Here is a 20,984-nt window from a genome sequence, read left to right as displayed (position 1 = left end):
CATACTGTCATGACATAAAGCATCACAGTGGCTATGAATAGGGTTGCTATATTGGAGATAGCCACTGATAATAACCTATTCATTACCATTATACAATTTCAGACAAGAAACATTTTACTACAAGTTTTATTTGCAGCTACATCACAGGTTTACAACAGATTTAGCTGTGAGATGTAATGGTAACATCTAGGTGGAGCATACATGCACAATACAGCCATCTTGGCTGGAGTCTGTCATCCAAAGAATGACATTCCAAAAGTACATGGATACCTGAAATGTATAGATACCACATTACAAACACACAGATTTGTGGTCAAAAAGGAGATTAAAGGATAACAAAAATAACTAAAATATTGTATATTCACACACTCATCCTGAATTGTTTGTTTTCAAACAACTTCACAACACTGTTATTCTGATTTCAATTGAAGATAGAATAGCACTTATAAGTTTGGAATGAATACACTGTCCAGGATCCAATCACTTATGTCAGACACAAAGAGTTTCTGGATCTCTAACTTGAGAAAAGACTGTGTTTGTACACTAGATGTCAGTGTTAAATAAAGCCTGTTTCCTTGAGCCATTACTTGCTCAATAGTACAACCACTCAGCGGCAATTCAGGTTCCTGTTGCTTGCAACCAGTGTGTTTACAGGGAGAAAGGCTAACTTCATCATGGTAATCATTTGTGATTTCCAGTCATTTGTGAGTCATCGTTTATGTAAGTGGTGGCCTCACACACAGGTGTGAACAGCGCCTCAATGCTAAATGCACACTTATCAAAAAGCTCACTTAATGTCATTTCTGATGTCATCCAGCAGCATGAGAGGGTCAGGAGCTGTCGCCAGCAGAAAGAGATGACAGACTGGTGTCTGATAGCTGACGGCTCAATTAGGCAGACCGCATTTTTGACATATTCTTGACATATATTTTACTAAAATCTGTGACACATCTACGGTGGATAGTCTTCTTGGAAGTAGGGCAGAAATAAATGAGGAGGCTGCTTCATTGAAGGTTTGATCTGATAGCTGCCCAGTAAATCACTTGATACTAAAGACGGAAAGCTTAAGTGGAAAGCATCAACAATGTCAACCATCTAATTTTAGTGTTATCTTATAGCCTTCTGTACAGTGTTAGCCTCCAATACATAACTGTTTGTGACTCTTTTCCTCTTTTCTGCATCTGCACAGTATACAAATGATGTCCACTTCAAAAAATATGGCCATTTTACAGCATTTTGTAGAATGACAGATAATGACATTCCACACTGTTTTTCCGATCTGTTCAATTCTGTTTCGGTGTAAATTTCTCTTTAATGTGGGGAAGAGAGAAGCTAAACCTCTGAGAACTTAACAGAACAGAGCCGTACTGCTGTGAATGGATCAAAACCGACTGACATCTCACTCGTGTCTGATTCACCATCCCTATCGAGCAGATTCCCCACTAAGTCTGTGTTGTCGTGTGTCTAGGTGCTGCTTCACCTCGGCTATTCTTGCAGCTCATTAGACGTGTGTGTATGTTTGGAATACCCACAGGCGAGGTATCCCAAATGATGACTCAAGTCCAGGCCTGCATAGGATTGCTGAGGTAGGGGACTGGATGGGCCTTTCATGTCCGGTTAGTGTGACTGAGGTGATGACAACTTGGGGAAAATCGGGCCTATCATGAAACATGACACTCCTGCCACCTACTGTTACTTCACTCACCACACCATTGGTGAAAAGTGAGAAAAGCAAAACTCTGTCCACGCAGACTATCAAATGATGCCTTGTTTTTAATTGACCAAACTTAGGATAAAGCTGGAGGTGAACATTTTGGTTTACCTGGGAAGCAACTGGCTAAATTGCGTGTTTCCCTGCTTCTATTGTGCTTCTGTCACTCCCTGCTGCTTAATGCTACTTTAGAGTTTTCCAATTAAAAATTAGGTGCATGGAAAATTTGATTAACTTTAGTCTTTAAATAATCAACCATAAATTGGCACAATAATGTACAAGGAGGGAATATGGTATTTCTTTTGAAAATCCTATATCCACCCTTTGAAAAAAGTGGCACCTACTCTTACAAAATGATTGATACCACAAAATGAAAACAAATTATGATACTGTTTAAAAGATACAGGACATTGTCTTTGGGTGACAAAAGATAACACATTTGTACAATGGATCCTCCTGTTAGATAGATTTTTAGATATATTGACTTATGAACTTCAGGTAATCAGAATGGATGAAGAGTGTTTTGGAAATGAATTCAAATAATCTTGAAGCTCATTATCTCCATTTTGTAGGATCTCTTCCACATTGTCACCATCATTGTCTGTTCGTATAAGTGACAGTAAATCACATTCCCCTGAAAGGGCCCCGTCAGAAAATGAGACACTCCTTAATCTGATCAGAATCCTGCAAGACATTACAGAAAAAATAATGAGTGAAGCAGGGAAATTACAGAGAAAAGCGTGCATTGGCATAGCTCCTCATGCTGCACTGAGTAGATCTGATGGAATGAAATAAAGAGCACTGGATCAACGCAATTAGAGTAATCTCAGAATAAAGACCCACGACAAGACATGGCAAATGAGAGAATCGGAAATGCCTAACTAGAGAAATTTTGCAAGTACATTTAGGCCTAAATAATTGCCATCTCATTTAATAGGACATAAATTTGAGTTCGTGTGAAGACCTGGCACTCACACAGCCTTGGGTCCTGAGCACATTAAGCAGCACTCATACAGTCAGGCTTAGGTTGTGACATCATATCGAACATGATATTGTTGTCATGTGACGTGTAACTCCAGTTTTGGTGGTTTCCATGTTTTCCAACTGCAATTGAAGGATTGCATGTTACTCTATGGGTTGAGTAAATTGTATGACACATGGGGTCTATGAAACCCTTTAAAAACCCCACTGGATAAACTCAAAAATGCATTGTGTTCAATCTAAAAACAAGCCTGTGTTCTTAATTCCGCAAAAGTTGACATTTTGGAGGTATGAGGTTTTCAACCGACAGCAGAGATTTGTTCTAGCTGATGGAAGTTGATTGCTAACATTTCATTTTGATAGATAACTAGCAGTAGGACTACAAAAGGGCACAATTATTCACTGGTCTACACATACTAGGTTATGCCAGGCAACACAACTATATCCTTAAATTCAGCCAAGTCCTATATTTGTACAACATCAAAGGCACAATGGAGGTGTACTGTTGGTGAGACCTCATTAAATCAAATGAACAAAAAAAAAAAAAAAAAAAAAACAGGAACAGAGACTGGCGAGTGTGGTATCTAAGGACCAATCCCTCACCAGGCTGCCTGTGATTCTGACCTCACATTGTTGTGCATGATCTCAATTACAATTGGCGGGCCAGCGTAGTTCTGACCATTTAGACAGATTATATGAAAAGCATCACACGTTCCTAAATGCCACAGACTAGTTGGCATTTGAAAAAAGTTTTATCTCCAATCCACCAAAAGTCGCAGGCAGCCACTGGTCTCAGTGCCACTGCTAAGTTGGCTGTCAGTGCTGAGTTAATCTACCTCAGCACAGCCAGCTTTTGCTGACTAGGAAATAATGGCATTCTGATCCATATCTTGCACCATGGTTCCCTCTCATGGGAGAAATGAAAGGCTAAATCTGCTAGAATAAAATCAAAACTGTTAATGCACTTTGGGGATGTAAAAATGACCTTCACTTGTTAGAATCTCTGAAATTATTTAAACAATATTTAAACAATATTTCTATATATAATATTTTGGAGTTTGGAGCTGGTTGGGTTGTATCTTATCAATTTATGCATGACATTTGAAGCAAATGATTGAACAAAGTAACCTCATTAGCAGTCCATAACAGTCCTCTCAAGTGTGACATCATTTTTCAGCCCAAATAAGGGATTCCGGATCCCTTTCAGTCGTGAAAATGAATAGAAGAGAAAAATGATTGCCTTTAACTACGTCTAACTCTAATGTTGACTATTTTGCTTTTCGGGGATTATGCTTTTTTTTATTTGTTGAGGTGGATTCTGATTGGTGGTTTTGAAGCTACAATGAAAACAAAAATCGCTAGTCATATTAGCCTAGCATTTCAACATTTCATGGCTTTATGAAGCGAGGATAAAGCAACTTCCGCGCCAGGGGCTCTATGGATGGTATTGTCAGTCGGTCGGTCGCTCTGTTCACCACTGTAGGGGTCATGTGGCCCGCAGGGAGTTAGACTGCAGACTCTCAAGCAGGAGACCCGAGTTTGATTCCCAGCAGAGACGCTTCCACAAATCGCGGGGCTGTTAGACTCTTGTTTTTAAATTCAGTCATGGGTTAAAATATGCAATCACTTCATCATATGTCATTTCAATTATGACAACACTTGAGAGGAGTATGTATGTATGTTTGCATGTAAATAAAAATAAATAAATAAATATATAGATAGATAGATAGGTAGGTAGGTAGGTAGGTAGGTAGGTAGGTAGGTAGGTAGGTAGATAGATAGATAGATTATTGTCCTCAGAGCAGACTCAAGCTAGAACACAAAACCAACAACAATGAATCATACTCCATAAAACACACTGACATCACAGAGAACATTAAGCTGTATAACACAACTCTATCATTTGTCTTTGCACTATTACCTTCGTAAATGTGTCCTTCTAAAAGAAAATGCTCCCATTAGGAAAGAAATGCATCAATGGATAAAAACTATTATTCAAATGCTAAGACTCGTTTAAGGTGAGAATTTGCCCAGCCGTTAAAGAGATGACTGGACCTTCATGATGTCAGGAAGCCGCCCCACACCAGGGCAGAGTGAGAGAACTGTGTGGGAACTTGATAGCTCCCTTTATCCCATTACATGTGCTTCATTCATTCATTCATTAAGCACTGACTGCAAGTGTAAATGAAGACTTGTGTTTCAAAAGGAGACATCCACCATTTGAAAAGGTGATATTTACTCTTGTGAAATGATTGATGACACCAAATAAAAATAAATTATGGTAAAGGATACGAGGTAACTTAACTCCATGGTTAACAAAATGATTTTCACTTCAACAGATTGAATGAATGAATGAGATTCGGGTAATGTTTATGTATTTATTTTTAACCCAAAAATGAATATAATGTTTTGGTAATACTATTCAATTGGTCTTCAAATGCTTTCTGTGCACATTCAGGTTAAGCTGTAAATATTGCTACAGTCCTTTTGAGTTGCTTTAAGAGTGCTTAAAGTATACAATAGATATTTTACTTGTTCTACTGATACAGGGAATAACAGCCAAGGCCAAGCCTCATGCCCACTCACCTCACGTTGTCTTCAGCAGAGTGTGGAGTGAGTCTTTTGATGCTCTGTGCTAGTGGTGTTGTCCAGTGCACTGATACTCGCTGATAGCATTGGTTTTACCTCAGCAACCTAGACAATTAGTGGACAACAATTATTGAGATATAATCCATTTTTCTTCAATGGAGAAATCTAATTGCTGAAAAAGGCAAACATATTGGTCAGATTTTTTTTTTGGTATTAGATTTTACTGTTGGGGAAATTCTCCAAAACACCTACCCTATCTTATTATGGTATAGGCACTATAGTTGATACCAGTAGTGATATCGGTGCGTCCCTGTTGTCTCTCAGGAGAGCCAAACATACTGTATCAGGTGGAAAACAAAACACAATTCAGAAAACCACACAGCCAACACAGTCTCATAAAATTTTGTCAAATGAGCATGAACTCTGAAACATCAGACAAAAACCAATACAAACACAATTAAGTATGAGTCATATGAACTCGCAGAAATGATATCCTACGTTTTAATAATGGCTAAAACAGGTGTGACAGATTGTTGCTAATAATCCCCACAGGCTGAGTCAACAACAAATACTTCTGCTGGGTTTCAGGGTGTGTGGTCACTAATTATCTTATCACCTACTCAGTCGAATGCACTTCCTACAGGAAATTAGATGTGGCACATGATAAAAGAAAAAAAGAAAACTGTTTATAATCACTATGGGTGTAAGCTACTCACCTGCCAACCTAGATTTCTCCTTTTTGTGAAGCAGGCTATCACAATATTGATTATGAGACACAGTCCAGTGTTAATCATAAACACTGATGTAGTGGAGAGTAAACCCACCTAAACTCAGTTTACACACCTTTTTATTTGTGGAGTAAAGTTTACCCAGCTTTAAAGGCTGACATTAATATGACATAAATGATTAATTCATAGTGATTTGTTTTTATATTGGTTGTTTGCCTTACTACTGCCTGGAAGTCACAGTTTACTCACCTTTGTAATTTAACACAGTATGACTGATCATACCCACTGAACACTAGACGTCATTTCAATGTTGCGTCTTTAGCTCTAATATGGCCCAGGATTTTTTTGGCCATGTATAGTCCAGTTTTAGACCAAACGGTAAATACATTATTACATATTTAAACAATGCACAGTTGTAACAGTTGTAAATATAAAAGATATGCACGAGGAGTCCATATGTACATGGTAATGCAGTAGATATCTACTAAACTTTAACTTAAACCCTATAGCCTCATTTTAGCCTTGACATCTACCATAATCGCTCAGTGGGTTTAAGCCTTGATTGTCAAAGCGTGACAATTTTTTCGCAGATTTTCATATGAAGACTTGCTGAGGCCAAAAAAAAACAGACTCTGTCCGTTCTGATTGGCTAGTCACTTTAAATATTAACGGACTAAACAAATGTCGCACTCACACCGCTACTTGTGTGTCGCTTAAGATCCACGTTGTTTAGCTACTGTTTAAGACCTAGATTACTTGGCGGAAGAATAAATGACGAAATGACTATAATTATGGACTACTTATTACCGATTAAAAATAACGGATTTAATCAAACATTTGCGTTCTTTTTTTTAATACACTGGAGTATAGACGCCACTTCGTGCATAACGACGCCTCTTAGCTGTAAAACACTAAAGTCACTGTAAAACACCGATTAGGCCTGCTGCATACACAAACTCCCCAAAACAGTGCAAGCAACATATTGGAAACCCCCTCCTCCGCGCGCCCGTATCCAGAAGTGACACCTCAACAAAGCGTTTGAAAGTGGGCGGGACTTCCGATCGAGCGCACCCGGAAGATTCGGATGCAAGTTTCACTGCCTGACGTGCATCCATATGTTCGCTACTTTAAACGTTTTCATGTGATTTAGGTGTTTTTCTATATAGTAGTGTTTGCAACAATGTTATCTTTAGATTTTCTTGACGATGTTCGTCGCATGAATAAGCGGCAGGTATGTACCCAACCGTTAGTTTATTCTGATGGTGCGATTGCTTCCTTCTATGGTTAGGGACCTGAGCTAACTAACTAGCCGACGACCGCTAGCTAACTCCAATAACACGTTGCAGTTTATCTGTCACTTGTTAGCTCCCTGCAATCTTCTCTTTTGTGTACACGTACCTTTCACAAGCCTCGCTTTATACTGCAACCTAAAAGAAAGCTGGCTATCTCGTTTAAAGAATGATCTGACTTCAACATAGCTAGCTACCTTCCTCAATTCTACTACTCTCGTTTATGCACTATTTGTTCCAGCTGGTGTGCTTGCTAATGAATGAACAATGAATTGAATTTAATCTCAAACATATGATTGAGGAAGCCTAATGAGCTAGACGATCTGGTTAGGCCAGTTTATGATTAAGATTACCTTTTCAATTAAGAAATGTTTTGCAGATAGTCTGATGCAAACCATAATGGACACTTAGCCTAGGTTTTGAAGGGGTGCAGACTGTTGGTGATTGAGTAAATATGACTTTTAAAACCTGTGCATTTTTGTATGCAGCTCTATTACCAGGTGCTGAACTTTGGTATGATTGTGTCCTCTGCGCTGATGATCTGGAAAGGACTAATGGTTGTCACTGGCAGTGAGAGTCCTATCGTTGTGGTTCTCAGGTAGGCATTTGATTATTGTTCTGTCTGACCTTTACAGTTGCCAGCCATGTTGGTGCATGACCATTGGTAACAAATTCACCAACCTGGTAGCAGGGGGCTAATACCTTTCATTCTGGACTGGACTAGTCAGAATTTGAATGTGTAAATTTTCCCATGGTTGTTAAGGGCTGGTGGTTGTTAATGTTGCCAGGATGGTAAGGTCCGCATGGGAATTTCTCTCAGAGCACAAAACAACATACTTCAAAGACAGTTGAGTATTGCAATGCAGTGTAATGCCGATATGATACGAGATGTCACTGTTTGACTTAATGCAAAAGATACAAGACAGCAAGAGTAGATACAAGAGTGTTTTTACAGTTTTTAGGTTCACATTTTTCCTCAGATGGTCATAAAACATATTCAGGGTGGCACTTAACAGGTTATTCTGATGTAGTTTTGGTCGGAGAGCTTCAAGAATTGGAATTACAATCTTCCCCACCACACACCTGATAGGACAAGCTGCCAAGTCACTCAATCTCATGCATTTTCTTATCCTCCAATTGCATTCAATGTCCAACCACGTTTAAACTATCATATACCTGTCTTCTAGATGTCACCTGTTTTTGCGCTATCCCTCCATAATCCCTCTATGTATTTTTGTGATCTATAAAAATGGGCATGGGCTGGGTGCATCACCCATGCCCTCAGTCTGACAATGCGTTCCTACATACAGGGTAAAGTAGCCTACAACGTTAAAATAACATATTATTCATATCCTAATACTGTTATTCTGTTATTCATGTCTTTGCTGTTTTCATATGGTCAGATGATTATGAGAAGCCAAACGTACAAATTTGATGTGAAACGATAACAATGGTGTGATTTCCAAATCACACCAAATTACACAGCTAATACAGAAAGTCTTTGGTGTTTGAAGAGTGGAGTTGTACCTCTGCTCAGTATGGATTCCTAACACTTACCCGTGTGCAGTGGGGAAGTTGAGTGAGCAACTAAACCACAACAACAAAGGTGATGATAATTGGGCCGTAATCCAACACTTGCACATGTCATGAGTCACAAACATTTCATCACTTCTTACTCACTGGACTCCACATGGAGCAGAGGTCCGCTGCACAACTCCAGTCACTGGAGACCAAAGTGTTTGCTAGTTTTGTCCTACATTAGCTGGATAGTTTACTTACTTACTATTGGCAAAATATCAGCAATTGACTCATAAATTATTATTATTTGATAGTATGATTACCAGTAAATTATTATTAATTGTCATGCTCATCAAAAAACAAGCCATAATATAAAAGTTGCACATGAATTGAAAGTCACAAAACAGCGTAGATAATCACATTAAGAACGGGGGGTGCAGGTTTTTCTTAACAAACATGTGACCGCTCTTTAATGTTTTATGGAAAACTGGTGTTCCAATTATTTTGGCCAGTGAGTGTATGTGTGATTACTGGAAGAGAAAGATCAATTTACAACCACTGGTTTCAATATTTCAGACAATATATCCACAGAAAAGCCAATATCCAATATTCAGTGTAGGGCTGGATGATATTGACAAAATCAAATATCACAATACTTTGACCCAATGCCTTGATATTGATAATGTGATGATATTTTGGGGATGCCTATTGGTGTTTTCAGATATTTACACAATTTGAGAAATAAGCATTAGTAGGCTAATGTGGATATGATGGTGAAGCAGGTAGAGGCGTTCATTGTTCATTTCAATGTTAGAACAGTCAAACGAGTTAAGTAAATTGTATAACTGTAAAAGTAACTGTAACGCCGCCTTTAAGACCAGGGAAAGACAACATTTAAGCTATATCACAATATTACGATAACCAAAATCCCAGAGGATCTCTAGTCTGATATCACTATATCGATATTATATCCATATATTGCCCAGCTCTAATTCCGTGTCAAGCTGACTTTGTTCTGTTCATGTAACCCACAGCTGAATGCGTCACGTTCTCGCCTGTTCTCTGGGGCTTGTCAAAAGACATTGTGGGAAACGTAGGAAATCACTAACTGAAGTAGAAGTAGATGAGGCAGGTTGAAGGAAAGTGGATACAACAAAAAAAAGAGTATCCAAGGGTGGACATTTCTTTTTATATGTAATAAGTGATGACAATAGAAGATTTTCTAATTTTGAAAATATGTATCTACCATTCTGTAAAAATGATACCTACTCTTACAAAATGATTTGTCATTTCAGTGGGAGTATGGAGCCGGCTTTCCACAGAGGAGACCTGCTATTTCTGACCAACCGGGTAGAGGATCCCATCAGAGTCGGAGAGATTGTCGTCTTCAGGATAGAGGGCAGAGAGATCCCAATAGTACACAGAGTACTAAAGATCCATGAAAAGTATGAATGCACACTTTGTTATGAAGTGTTGCTTGCGGTGTTGTAGTGCATCCTGTATCACCGGGGTCCATGCCTGTCTATGAAACCTGAGAATGTTGTTTGTATGATTGGCTTGTTTTGAAAAGGCATCTGGAATAATGTTCAGATACGCCTGTGTGATATTTCACACGCCTAAAGATTCCTCATTCAGTCATAGATGCAATGAAAAAGTAGCCTTGGTCCACAGTGTGGTCTGAAACTATCCTGATACTTTGTCCACAGGGAGAACGGAGACATTAAGTTCTTGACCAAAGGGGACAACAATGCAGTGGATGACAGAGGGCTGTACAAGCAGGGGCAGCACTGGCTGGAGAAAAAAGATGTGGTGGGAAGAGCCAGGGGGTAAGACCTTTGTTGACAAATATCCATGATGGCACAGATAACTTTGCCTGTCCTTCTGTAACCGTAAGTTACGGGGTTTCCAGTAGAGCTGAACAATTAATTGAAAAAGAAATTGAAATCACAATATCAACTTCTGCAATTTCCAAATTGCAGAGGCTGCAATTAATTGCTTATTAGAGGGGGGTCCAAAATGGACTAATAAACAAGGTGTTTTAGTGCTGCAGGTAATCTTTGGTCCATGAATCAAGTACAATATTGGTGAAAACCTTTCATCATGCACAAACTCAGCAAATCCTGCACAATTGACATATTTTCTTTAAACAGTTTTTGAAGTTGTAAAAAATGTATGACAACAAAAACTTGTGATGATATGAATCACAGTTTAATTCACAATGGCAATATTCTGTGAAATAATTGTAATTCAATTTTCTGTCAATATCTCTCAGCCCTAGTTTCCAGGGATTTAGAGGTTTCCCACTCAAAAGTGGAGCAGAATGGCAACCTTTTAAAGTTTATAAAGTCCAGCAGAGAAGGCAGCTATGATCTGACTTCCATTTGATCTCTGCTTGTCCAGTTGTATGGGAGGGAAATGGAGGGCATCGAACCTTCAATTTCATGTTGTAGCCCCCTCAGTTGTCGCCCCCTCAGTTTTTCACCCCCCTTTAGTGTACTGTAATGTAAATGTATATGGCATAAGGATGCGAGTCCTCTTTTTTTTTTTTCCAGGATTTCAATGTTTTATGACACATTTCATCCTAATTTCTAACAGGGAATTCTTGTTGTCCTGTTTATGCCTCATTGTTTTCTGCTTTTTGTGATGTCCTGATCACATCTCTGATAATAGAGTAAATGCCACATTGACATTTTCAGATGCCCCTTAAATCTCATGCTGCAACCAGCAGTGACGGGCCAGTTGGTCACAGAGATTATTTTTGTGGCTAAAAGGTTGCATTCTTTAAACCTTTTCAATAAATGAGCTTTGTGTCTTCTTTCTGATTTGTATTCAGTTACAGGCCAACCTGTGTTATGCATCAATGAAACTTTTTGACAGTGAATATTCTTTTCGTCTGCAGGTTTGTGCCATACATTGGAATCGTTACCATTCTCATGAACGACTACCCCAAATTCAAGGTAAGTCTGACGCCACTGATCAAATCCCAATTCGCAGGTTTTCCTTAATTCTCATACTTAATTTCATTTAACCTAATTTCCATGGGGTGATTTCAGAAATGATTTAATTCTCACCTGTTTTCCTTCCCCAGTATGCTGTTCTCTTCTTGCTGGGTCTCTTTGTATTGGTCCATCGGGAGTGAGATGCCCAAACTTCAGGACACAGGAAGGATCAACCACGTCCAGGAAACCTCGGTCATGCCTTTGAAAACAGAATTAAGTTAGACTTTGTCAAACCCAACTGGCTCTTTTGTATCATTTGTTTGAGCATTTTTGTAGAACTGTGGATAGGGTGTTTACATTTGAAAAATCCAAGCTTTAAAAGTATTTTGTGAGGGAACTAGGCTAGATTCAAGTTGAAGTCAATCTTTTATTTGTAATTTTCCTCAGAATGTGATTACGACATTCTTAATGGTTCATTAAGTCTTGTTTCTTTCCTGTTAATTCATTGTCTTTTGAAAAAGATGTGAAGTATTTTATGACAAGTGAATATGAGTGATATTAAATATGAAATCTGTTACCCTCCATTATGGATTATTTTAACTCTTTCAAATACTAGGCTCTACAGTGATAGCCATTGCAGAAGCCAGCTACCCTACAGTGCTGGAATTAAAAACATTTCCCCTTGGTGGTGGAGCAACAGTGACATGGAAATACAGAAAGTTAATGATGGCTACATCTGTATATGTTGTTCAAAGTCATTATTTTACATAATTGTTGACATTGAGTAGGTACGTCTTCTGTCCAACATCTGTTTTATTAAGGTTTAGCCAGTGATAAGCAATATGCATCTTCTGGAAATCTTTTTGAAAGACCTTTGAGAGGATGATGAGTTTTTGTATTGCTAGTGCTCTTTACGAAACAATTATCGAATTAAATGATGAACATTTCAAACATTGTTAGTAATCCTCTACTATATCATGAAATTTATTGTTTTCTAAAGATGAGCAAAAAAAATATCTCAAAAAATGAAGAATGTACAGTTCATACAGCATGTTTTTAAATGTTAAAGCTTTTGGAATACTTTAAAGGCCTGTTGCAGCGGCGGCACCATCATCACCTCATTCATATTTTTAAGCTTCTCTGAAAACTGTCTATCAAAAACTGATGATATCTCCCAACACTGTCAGTCCCAGTCAAAATAAGGTTCAGCTCTTCAGCAGGGGAATCAGGGTCGGGTTGCATAGCTGTAACTGCTCCAATGGCCAAGAATCAGTTGTTACTCACACTTTTCCTTTTAAATTAAATGATTTGCTTGCAAGGCTTGTTTGAAAATTTTCATTTTTTTGGAAGGTCACTGGAGGGGACCTTCAAGGTTGGATGTGTGCGGGTTCCCAGCAGCGCCCTTTTCATGAGTGCACACATGCTTAAACTCAAAGGAGTAGTTTATGTTGGTTGTGAGGCACCTCTTCATTTACATAATGTGGGCATAAAGTGTTTTTCCCAGCATGGTCCTTCATGATGAAAATTAGACATTGCAGGGGGAATTGCGACTGGCATATAATCACAGATGTATCAAGCATGGATCAACTTTAATCAAAATTAAAACACAAAAAGGAACCTCACACCCTGTTCAGGTACTTGACCTTGGACTGAAATTGATTACATTCGGTAGCAGTCTTAGACCTCAGAGGGCTTGACCCTGTACCCTGTCAAGTGTTGCTTTTTACTTGCCTGGGTCCAGAGCTTTGAATCCGCCCACTCCACTGAGTTGACTGATTCTGAAGGTAGAAGAAGATGGAGATGGAGATGGAAATGGAGTGTAATGAGTTGACAATTCTGTCTGATATCAGGCAAGCTTTTTACATATTGCCTATTTTCAGTGGTGAATTACTGATGTACTGTACAAAATGTATTATGGTATGAAAAAAAGCCACAATGCACGTCACAGAGGTAAAAATGGGTCCATAATAGTCGATTAGACATGACTAAGCAGCTGGATAAAGAAATTCATAAATCAGTATCAGAATTTTATGATGGATGCAATCTCCTCTGTTTAAACCTTAATGGGTTTTCAGTTCCACTTCAGTCCTGATATTGTGACAGTGGTAGGATGAGTTTGTACACTGTTGGCTGATTGCCATTTTGCCATGCCCCTGATGGATAAAATCAACAACAAAACTAGTAGCCCTAGGCAGTAGTCCCTGGGGTCAATCTGTCAAATCTGATAAAGCCCTGGGGGTTTGTCTAAGGTGTGTAGGCCCTAACATGTAAATGTGACGTCCTGGGTTCGAATTCGGCCCAGGACGTTTGTCACATCTCATCTCCCTCTCTCTAAAGCTTTCCTGTTTTTTTATACTTTGAATTAAAACATGCAAAAAATTATTTATAAATAAACTGTCTTGCGCCTGGGACATGATCATGAGTATCCTCCACACCTTTGAAGGAAAATTCAGCGCTATAAAATCATGTTGCATTTAACGTGGCTGCTTGTCTCAGTTCATCAAATCTCTGAGGAGTGGCTGAGAGTAGAGAGAGTAGCTCAGACAACAGTATTCTGATTAGCCTGACATTCAGCTACACAGAACGGCGGAAATCAGAAGTGTGTGTGTGTGTGAATGCCAAAGGTTGTGAAAAGAGCAAGATATTAGCTGCAGCTCCTCCACTGAACTTCCAACTTTAGCACCCTGAAGTGACAAAAAAGGCGCTCTGTCTCATCAGCTCTAAATTAGCAGTGGAAATCAGCAGGTCCTGCTGTCCTCAGAAGGCTGATGGTGATCACAGCAGCGTGCCACAACTGGCCAAATGTCATGTTGCTCATAGTAAGGGCCTCAGGGGCGTCTTGGCAGGAAATGATGTGTTGCTCTCAACTTCCTCCAGACTAGAGGGATGCATTAGGTATCAACTGTGGCATGTGCAGATCTGATAATAGACCACACAATTCACACTGGGAACCCTTTGAGAATATACACTCTACAAACCCCAAGAGAAGACATTATGTCAATGTTTGTTTGCTTTTATTGATGATTTCAGTAGCCTCTGTTGTGGCATATGATGGTTCAGTATGGTGAGAGTATATATATAGACCTGTCAAATGCAGTAACTGAAATCATGAAAATTTGTCCTGACCAACTTCCCCCATAATATGCATCTGATTTTCTTTTGGGAAATGTAATTCGTGTAGGATACCCAACCCCATGGCAGATATCCAACCTGAGAACTCATTTACACAATGGGGAAATTAAAATAAAAAAAAAATAACCAACCCAAGCCACTGTACTGTTGATTCTGTTTTTATACGTAGTGATATGGACACTTGAGCATATTGCTGCTGATACGTTGGTTGGCGATTGTTTACACAGCAAACACGCAGATCTGCCACGAGTGACAAAAGAACCATATCGTGCGTAAAAGACGCACGACCAAAACAACTGAAAGCTTGAAAATGAATGAAAACCATGGTTGAGTAACTACCTCACATTTGAATTGCTCTGCAGGCTGCATATAAAAACAGCCCACCCCGGCCAGGACAGCCTATAAAAGCAGGGTGCGCCTGAGCAATCCCCAACCAACTAGAGACACTTGGAAATTTGCGCCCTGGAGGACAGTTCGACACTACGTGTTGCGATGCGAGGGTTTACACTGAATAATGTTTGCCAGTCAGGTTTATTTACTTACCTTGTCTTATTTTCTGTCATATCTCTTACCACTGCAGTGAGTTTCGATTTGACTGAGCTTAGGAATAAAGTTGCAAAAATTAAAGTGAATCCAAGAGGCAACCTTTGGGCTACAGGTAAGAATCATCTTCTCATATGCACTATAGACCAATTGGTCATATCTGTATTGGATGCCTATACATTTGTCACATTTAATTGATGTTGGATTTCCTTTTACAGGATTACATGTTCCTTACTTGTTGTGATGCTTGTGCCACATGCTTGTCACTAAAAAGATTTTCATCCCCTCTCACACTTAATTGAAGTCAGAATTAATAAGCGTTTTCTTTGATTTGGAAGGACATTTTATGGGCAAGAAGAGTGTGATGGACAGCCCCATGCTGCCTTCTGCTGACGGGCAGGGCGTTGATGCATTGGAAGTTGCCTTGGCTCCGGAGCAGAACGGGCTCGGGGACCTTTTCCAAGAGGTTTTGCGAGTGGCATTGCAAGCCCAGGTGGATACGCAAGAGAGCCGCTCGAAAAATCAGGTGAGAACCAAACGTTTTGTGGAGGGGAAAAAATGTCTTTGAAATTGATGGTGTATTTCATTTTGCATTCTCTGTTTTAGGAGGCGGGGTTGTTGATGAAGATTTTAGAAAACTACATCCAAAACAGCAGAAAGTGATGCACAAGAAGAAAAAGTCTCTTACCATGAAAGCCTGCACGCATGAGCGCCCAGAAGTCATCTGGCCTCATTGGTCAAAATAAGAAATAAATTCGTCATTGTCTACAGTCTCCTGCTTTATCATGATTGTAATTTACAGTAACTGTCATGTTTACAGATCATCTGCAATACTTGTCACTTGGGTGGGGAGTTTGTTTTCCTGTTATTTCAATGATGATGTGTTAAATTGTCTTGTCGATGAAAATTATTTATATTGAATAAAACAATTATTTGCAAAGGTTGTGACCTCGATCTGCTGTAGCTAAATATATTCTCTTTTGGTATTTGTTTTGAGATAAACTGATATGAACTCTTATCCTAATTAATATTCACATATATATAGGAGGAAGGGATCACATGATACTCAACACTTAACTAAGGCTACACCACTGGACTTTTTTCTAGTTCCTGAAATATTCATGCGTGAGAATTGAGAATATAGCAAAATGACCAGACATGCCTGTAGTGAAATGAGTATGACTCATTCTTCGCTTGCATGTCATTAAGGCCTGGAAAGATGGTAATTGTACTTGTCTCTTGAGGCTGCAATTAACACGAGAAAACTTTCCTTATTGCCTATATTGGACAAAGGGCTGTAATATATGTACTAGAGGAGTGTTAATGCAAATCTACTTTGAGTTTACAATGCCTCCTTGAGTTTTATTCCATAAAGGCCTAGCACATTGACCTTCACAGCCTTTTTACCATATATAACCATTCGTGTAACAGACATCAAGAGATTTTTCTCGCAGCATGAGTAAGAAAGATTTTCTTTGCATGTTCTAAAATCATGTTCAAAATAACACTTATATAAATACAAATGTAGGCAGCTTATATAAATAATATTTCCATGTTTCATGAATATTTCCTTTGACATAAAATCAATACTAACTTTACTTTCATATTTTCTCTGTTGGGATCTACTACTTTTTTCTCCCCTTAGCTTTTGCATGAAAGGATGATCTCTTGTTTCCCTCGATCAATAACCGTGATGTGAGATGGCTCAGCTTTATTGCCTTGGGCTGATCCATTGTATTATAAGCGGACGCAGCTATTTCAATATCTCTCACACAATGCCTCGTCTGTTGCTGTAGGCTAAGTCATTTTCAAGGTGTGTATTCTGTGTCAGAGTGGTCAACCCACTGGTGTAGTCACAGTTGAAGAGACAGACTGTTCATGTATGTTCAATTTAAACTGAGTAGTGAGTTGTATTCTGTATAAAGCTGGCTATAGTCTGTACAGCCTACCTGCATGTGTAACTCCACAACTCTGCTGCTTTAACCCTTGGCTCAGCCGATGACTCAGAAAAAACAGAACACATGCTCTCAATAAATTTGCAATTCAACAAAATGAAAAAGTCATATCTAACAAAGTCCTTTAGGCCAGAGGTTTTCAAAACCACAGGGACCCAAAGGTGGGTCACTGGAGGACTAAAATGGGTTCATTCTGGAGAAATTGGTACTCTAAGCTGTTGCTTATGTTATTTTGCCAAAGCCTCTCTAGGTCACTGAAATTTAAGTTGCAGAGCATTGTAGCCAAGTAGGTTAGTAGGCCAGAAAATTGGTTAAATTGTTCTGCACAATAGCATGCAACAAAAATATTTAGAAAATTTGGGTCCTTGAAAAAAAGCACTGAAAATCATTGTGTTGGATGCTTGATTGTGCTAGGCTAACTTGCATTCAGTGCCTTCTGTGCTGTGCTCTTGATGAGGAGAGTCTTGAGGGGATGAGTGGATGAGGAGAAGCTTAAAAAATACCTCCTTGAGTGTTGTTTTGGTTGAAAGTGCAAATGGTCCCTTCACTGCAGTAAAATGATTTTAAGAACCAAAAATAAGGACATTATGCTTCAGCCTTAACTGATTATTTATGCTGGTAGTACAGATATACAACATATATGTGCCTGTCTGTATTTGAATGATGAGGGACAATTCACTTTCACACATGAATTTTGTGTGTCCTTAACAAATTAAATTGAAAGGTCAGGCAACTGCACATATCAATCTAATGTACAGTGCAGCTTAATGTGTTTCTACAGTAATTATCTCCCTCTGTGTGTGACTGTGTGTGTGTGCATCTGAATGAGTTGATTGGATAGATATATAATTGTCCCTCCGTGACTTGAAATGTACATCCAAACATGTTGCTGAGTATTAGCTGTTGGGATGAGTGATAACTCTACACAATGTGAGCATGCACAGATCTGCCATGACATATGCTGCTTCACTCCTGGGGGAGTGAGAGATTGAATTTATCATCTCAGTGGTCCCAGCTTACTTCCCACTCATTCCATTACACAAATCCCAGCTTTCCTTCTCTTGTATGCTAGGAATCATCCAATAATACAACTTTCTGTTGACGTACACACACGCACAGCTCTGTGTCACTTCCTGCTGCAAAAGACAAATGTCTCTCCTCTGTGTATCTCTCTGTTCACTCTTGCCAAACAGCAAATCTGTTTTTATTTTTCAAATGCAGGAACACAAATCACTATTCATGCACAGATATGCTTTTATCCAAATTACCATAGACTACCATGAGTGCGTACATTTTACAGTGTGTGGCCCCAGTGGAAATCAAAACCTTAACCATACCACGCCCAACTGATTGGACTACACAGAACCACAATATACACTGAATGTACCAAACATTAGACACTTAACTCTTTTCATGGAGTACACTGATGAGGTGAATCCAGGTAAAAACCATTATCCCTTATTGATTTCCCTTATTAAATCTATCACAAAGGAGGGGATGTAGCTAAATAGAAGCAGATGAGTTACAGAAGGATTTTGAAGCTCTGAGACAATTGAGATGTGGATTATGCAAAAGGGGCTGCCGCTCAATGTCAGTAAGATGTCTCTAATATTCTGTACATTCAGTGTACATTGAATTGCATCCAACTATCATCCTATAGCTGTAGAATGGCTAGTGGTGGATGGTCATCTACCACTAGCCATTATCAGTGCTAAATACAGTGCTAAATACAGCTCAGTGAAATGATGGAAATGAAAAGCTAATGTGGCCTAACGCCTCACAGAGGAGTGCTAGTGGAAAATATACAGTGAGTTGTTTTATGTAGCTAGTAGAGGGAATATGGCTATTAAGGAATTCAAATCAACTCAAGACTGTAGCTAACTAAAGACTGTAGCAAATATTTAACTCGGGTAATCAATTACACCAAAGGCTGCGGCTAAATGAATTCCAAATTTATTATGGGTGAAATGCCCCAATGCACTATTTTCACCCTGATGATGGTGTAAACAGTCAAACAGCACAAATTATAGACATTGGCCAGCTCATGAATTTTCTAATCTTGTAGAGGTTACATGGGCTTTTAACTCTGATGATTGTAATTTTGATATTGGATAGACTATGATTAGCCATCTGGCACTTTTTCATTGCTGGAATTTCATCCACATTATGGTCTGTCTAAACTACTGCTGTGTGACAACCTGTTTTCCCCTTGGAGATCAGTAAACTATCTTTCTGTTAACGCTTTGATGAACAGCAACAGGATTCATATCATTCAATATTCAATATTTGTTTCCACGGAAGCTTAGAGCTAGTTCAATCAGGGAGAATGAGTGAACAAAATTATTTATTGAATGAGATTTGGTAGAACCCTCCCAGCTGGACCAAGATAGACTTCTTGGGATAGGGAAGGCCAATATGGCATACCCCCCCCCCCCCTCTTTTCAGCAGGTAAAACATTGGCAGTAAATGGATGTGACATGTAATGTAGGGAGATTTAAACTGAAACCTTCAGTGACGGTCGGCAATTACTCAAATTACCATTCAAATGAATTCAGCTTGTGATACCTTACTCAGGCAACCATATCTACATTTATGTAAGAATGACTGGTGATCTTTTTGTGGTTTTAGCTACACTAGTAAACCGTAACTATGTCCCAAATGACCTTGCCTATCCTACCTGTACCTGCTGTTTACCTGTCTGTCTTTCTATTTGTCTGTTTCTTTGCTTATTTTCTTGTCCTTTTTGACTAACATATGAAATTGTGGCCAACAGTTCTAGGTTTTGAATAAGTGTGCTAAATAAACCAGAGTGTGGATGGGTGTTCTTATCAACAGCATTAACTTTATGGTTGTAAGTGCCATTCTTGTTTGGTTGTAACACCAAAAGCTGACGGAGACAAATGTGGCAGATTTTAACTCAATAAAGTTAACGCTTAGAGCAAGAGTCCAAGTCATTACTGATCGAGGGCCCCACAGGTACTAATTTTGGGTTTAGTTATCCATCTTCCCCTTAAAGGAGATATATAGCTCTAATTGGTTTATTTGAAGTAAAGAAAGTGGTGATGTTACATTCACTCACATGGGGAGCATGCTATTGCATATGTGTCTCAAGACATTTTTGCCAAGGGACAGTGTTGGTGCAACGTAATTGTTATTATTTATTTACGCCTCTCAGTGAATGACTGAACAATCTATCTAGCCAATGCATAGAGTTACCATATAGCTGTGAACTATTATTACCAGCTGCGTATAGCTTTCACATCTGCCTTTTCTCTTTCACAGATTTCAAGGCCAGTGTGAAGATAGCAATGATACACTGCCACCCTCTGGCATAAACACATTTACCACATTTTGAGGCCATCTTTATCAATGCTGACACTTTTTGTGAGACTGTGCTTACACATCCTGTTCAGTGCCGGGGGTGGGCCCAGTCTGTACAAAACTGAAACAAATTGGCACCAGAGTATCTGGAAAAATAACAGGGGAGCCATTAAGCATCAACATATGAGCAGTGCACCGTCAGCCTAAGTCACAAAAATCACAGAGATCACAGCCGAACCATTGTACTGCCGATCTTCAGAGTACATGCTCCCTCCACT

At 39.1% G+C, this 20,984-nt stretch overlaps 1 protein-coding gene across 3 annotated transcripts; it reads left to right on the top strand.

Moving 5' to 3' along the window:
* The first annotated feature begins 7,082 nt into the window (after positions 1 to 7,082).
* Positions 7,083 to 12,337, top strand: sec11a (SEC11 homolog A, signal peptidase complex subunit). Of its 3 annotated transcripts, XM_071541226.1 has the most exons (6): positions 7,083 to 7,240; positions 7,787 to 7,896; positions 10,112 to 10,261; positions 10,523 to 10,642; positions 11,716 to 11,773; positions 11,905 to 12,337. In XM_071541226.1, the coding sequence occupies exons 1-6, from the start codon at positions 7,190 to 7,192 to the stop codon at positions 11,953 to 11,955; spliced, it is 540 nt and encodes a 179-aa protein (XP_071397327.1). In that variant the 5' UTR covers positions 7,083 to 7,189; the 3' UTR covers positions 11,956 to 12,337. The 3 variants fall into 3 exon arrangements, with proteins under 3 accessions (XP_071397327.1, XP_071397329.1, XP_071397328.1); XM_071541228.1 differs by lacking the exon at positions 10,112 to 10,261; XM_071541227.1 differs by lacking the exon at positions 10,523 to 10,642.
* Positions 12,338 to 20,984: the final 8,647 nt, after the last annotated feature.

Source organism: Centroberyx affinis, unplaced genomic scaffold (genome assembly GCF_046629955.1).
Source record: "Centroberyx affinis isolate AG114_WGS23_722 - 3 ecotype Tasmania unplaced genomic scaffold, CSIRO-AGI_Caff_v1 ptg003839l_1, whole genome shotgun sequence".
Lineage (NCBI taxonomy): Eukaryota > Metazoa > Chordata > Actinopteri > Beryciformes > Berycidae > Centroberyx > Centroberyx affinis.
This window is presented reverse-complemented; position numbering and strand designations above follow the sequence as displayed.

Bases quoted from the DNA above. Each gene is read 5' to 3' on its own strand.
- sec11a (XM_071541226.1), top strand. From the start codon at position 7,190: ATGTTATCTTTAGATTTTCTTGACGATGTTCGTCGCATGAATAAGCGG. The intron at 7,241-7,786 runs GTATGTACCCAA...TTTTGTATGCAG, and splicing joins GTCGCATGAATAAGCGGCAG to CTCTATTACCAGGTGCTGAA. The intron at 7,897-10,111 runs GTAGGCATTTGA...TTGTCATTTCAG, and splicing joins CCTATCGTTGTGGTTCTCAG to TGGGAGTATGGAGCCGGCTT.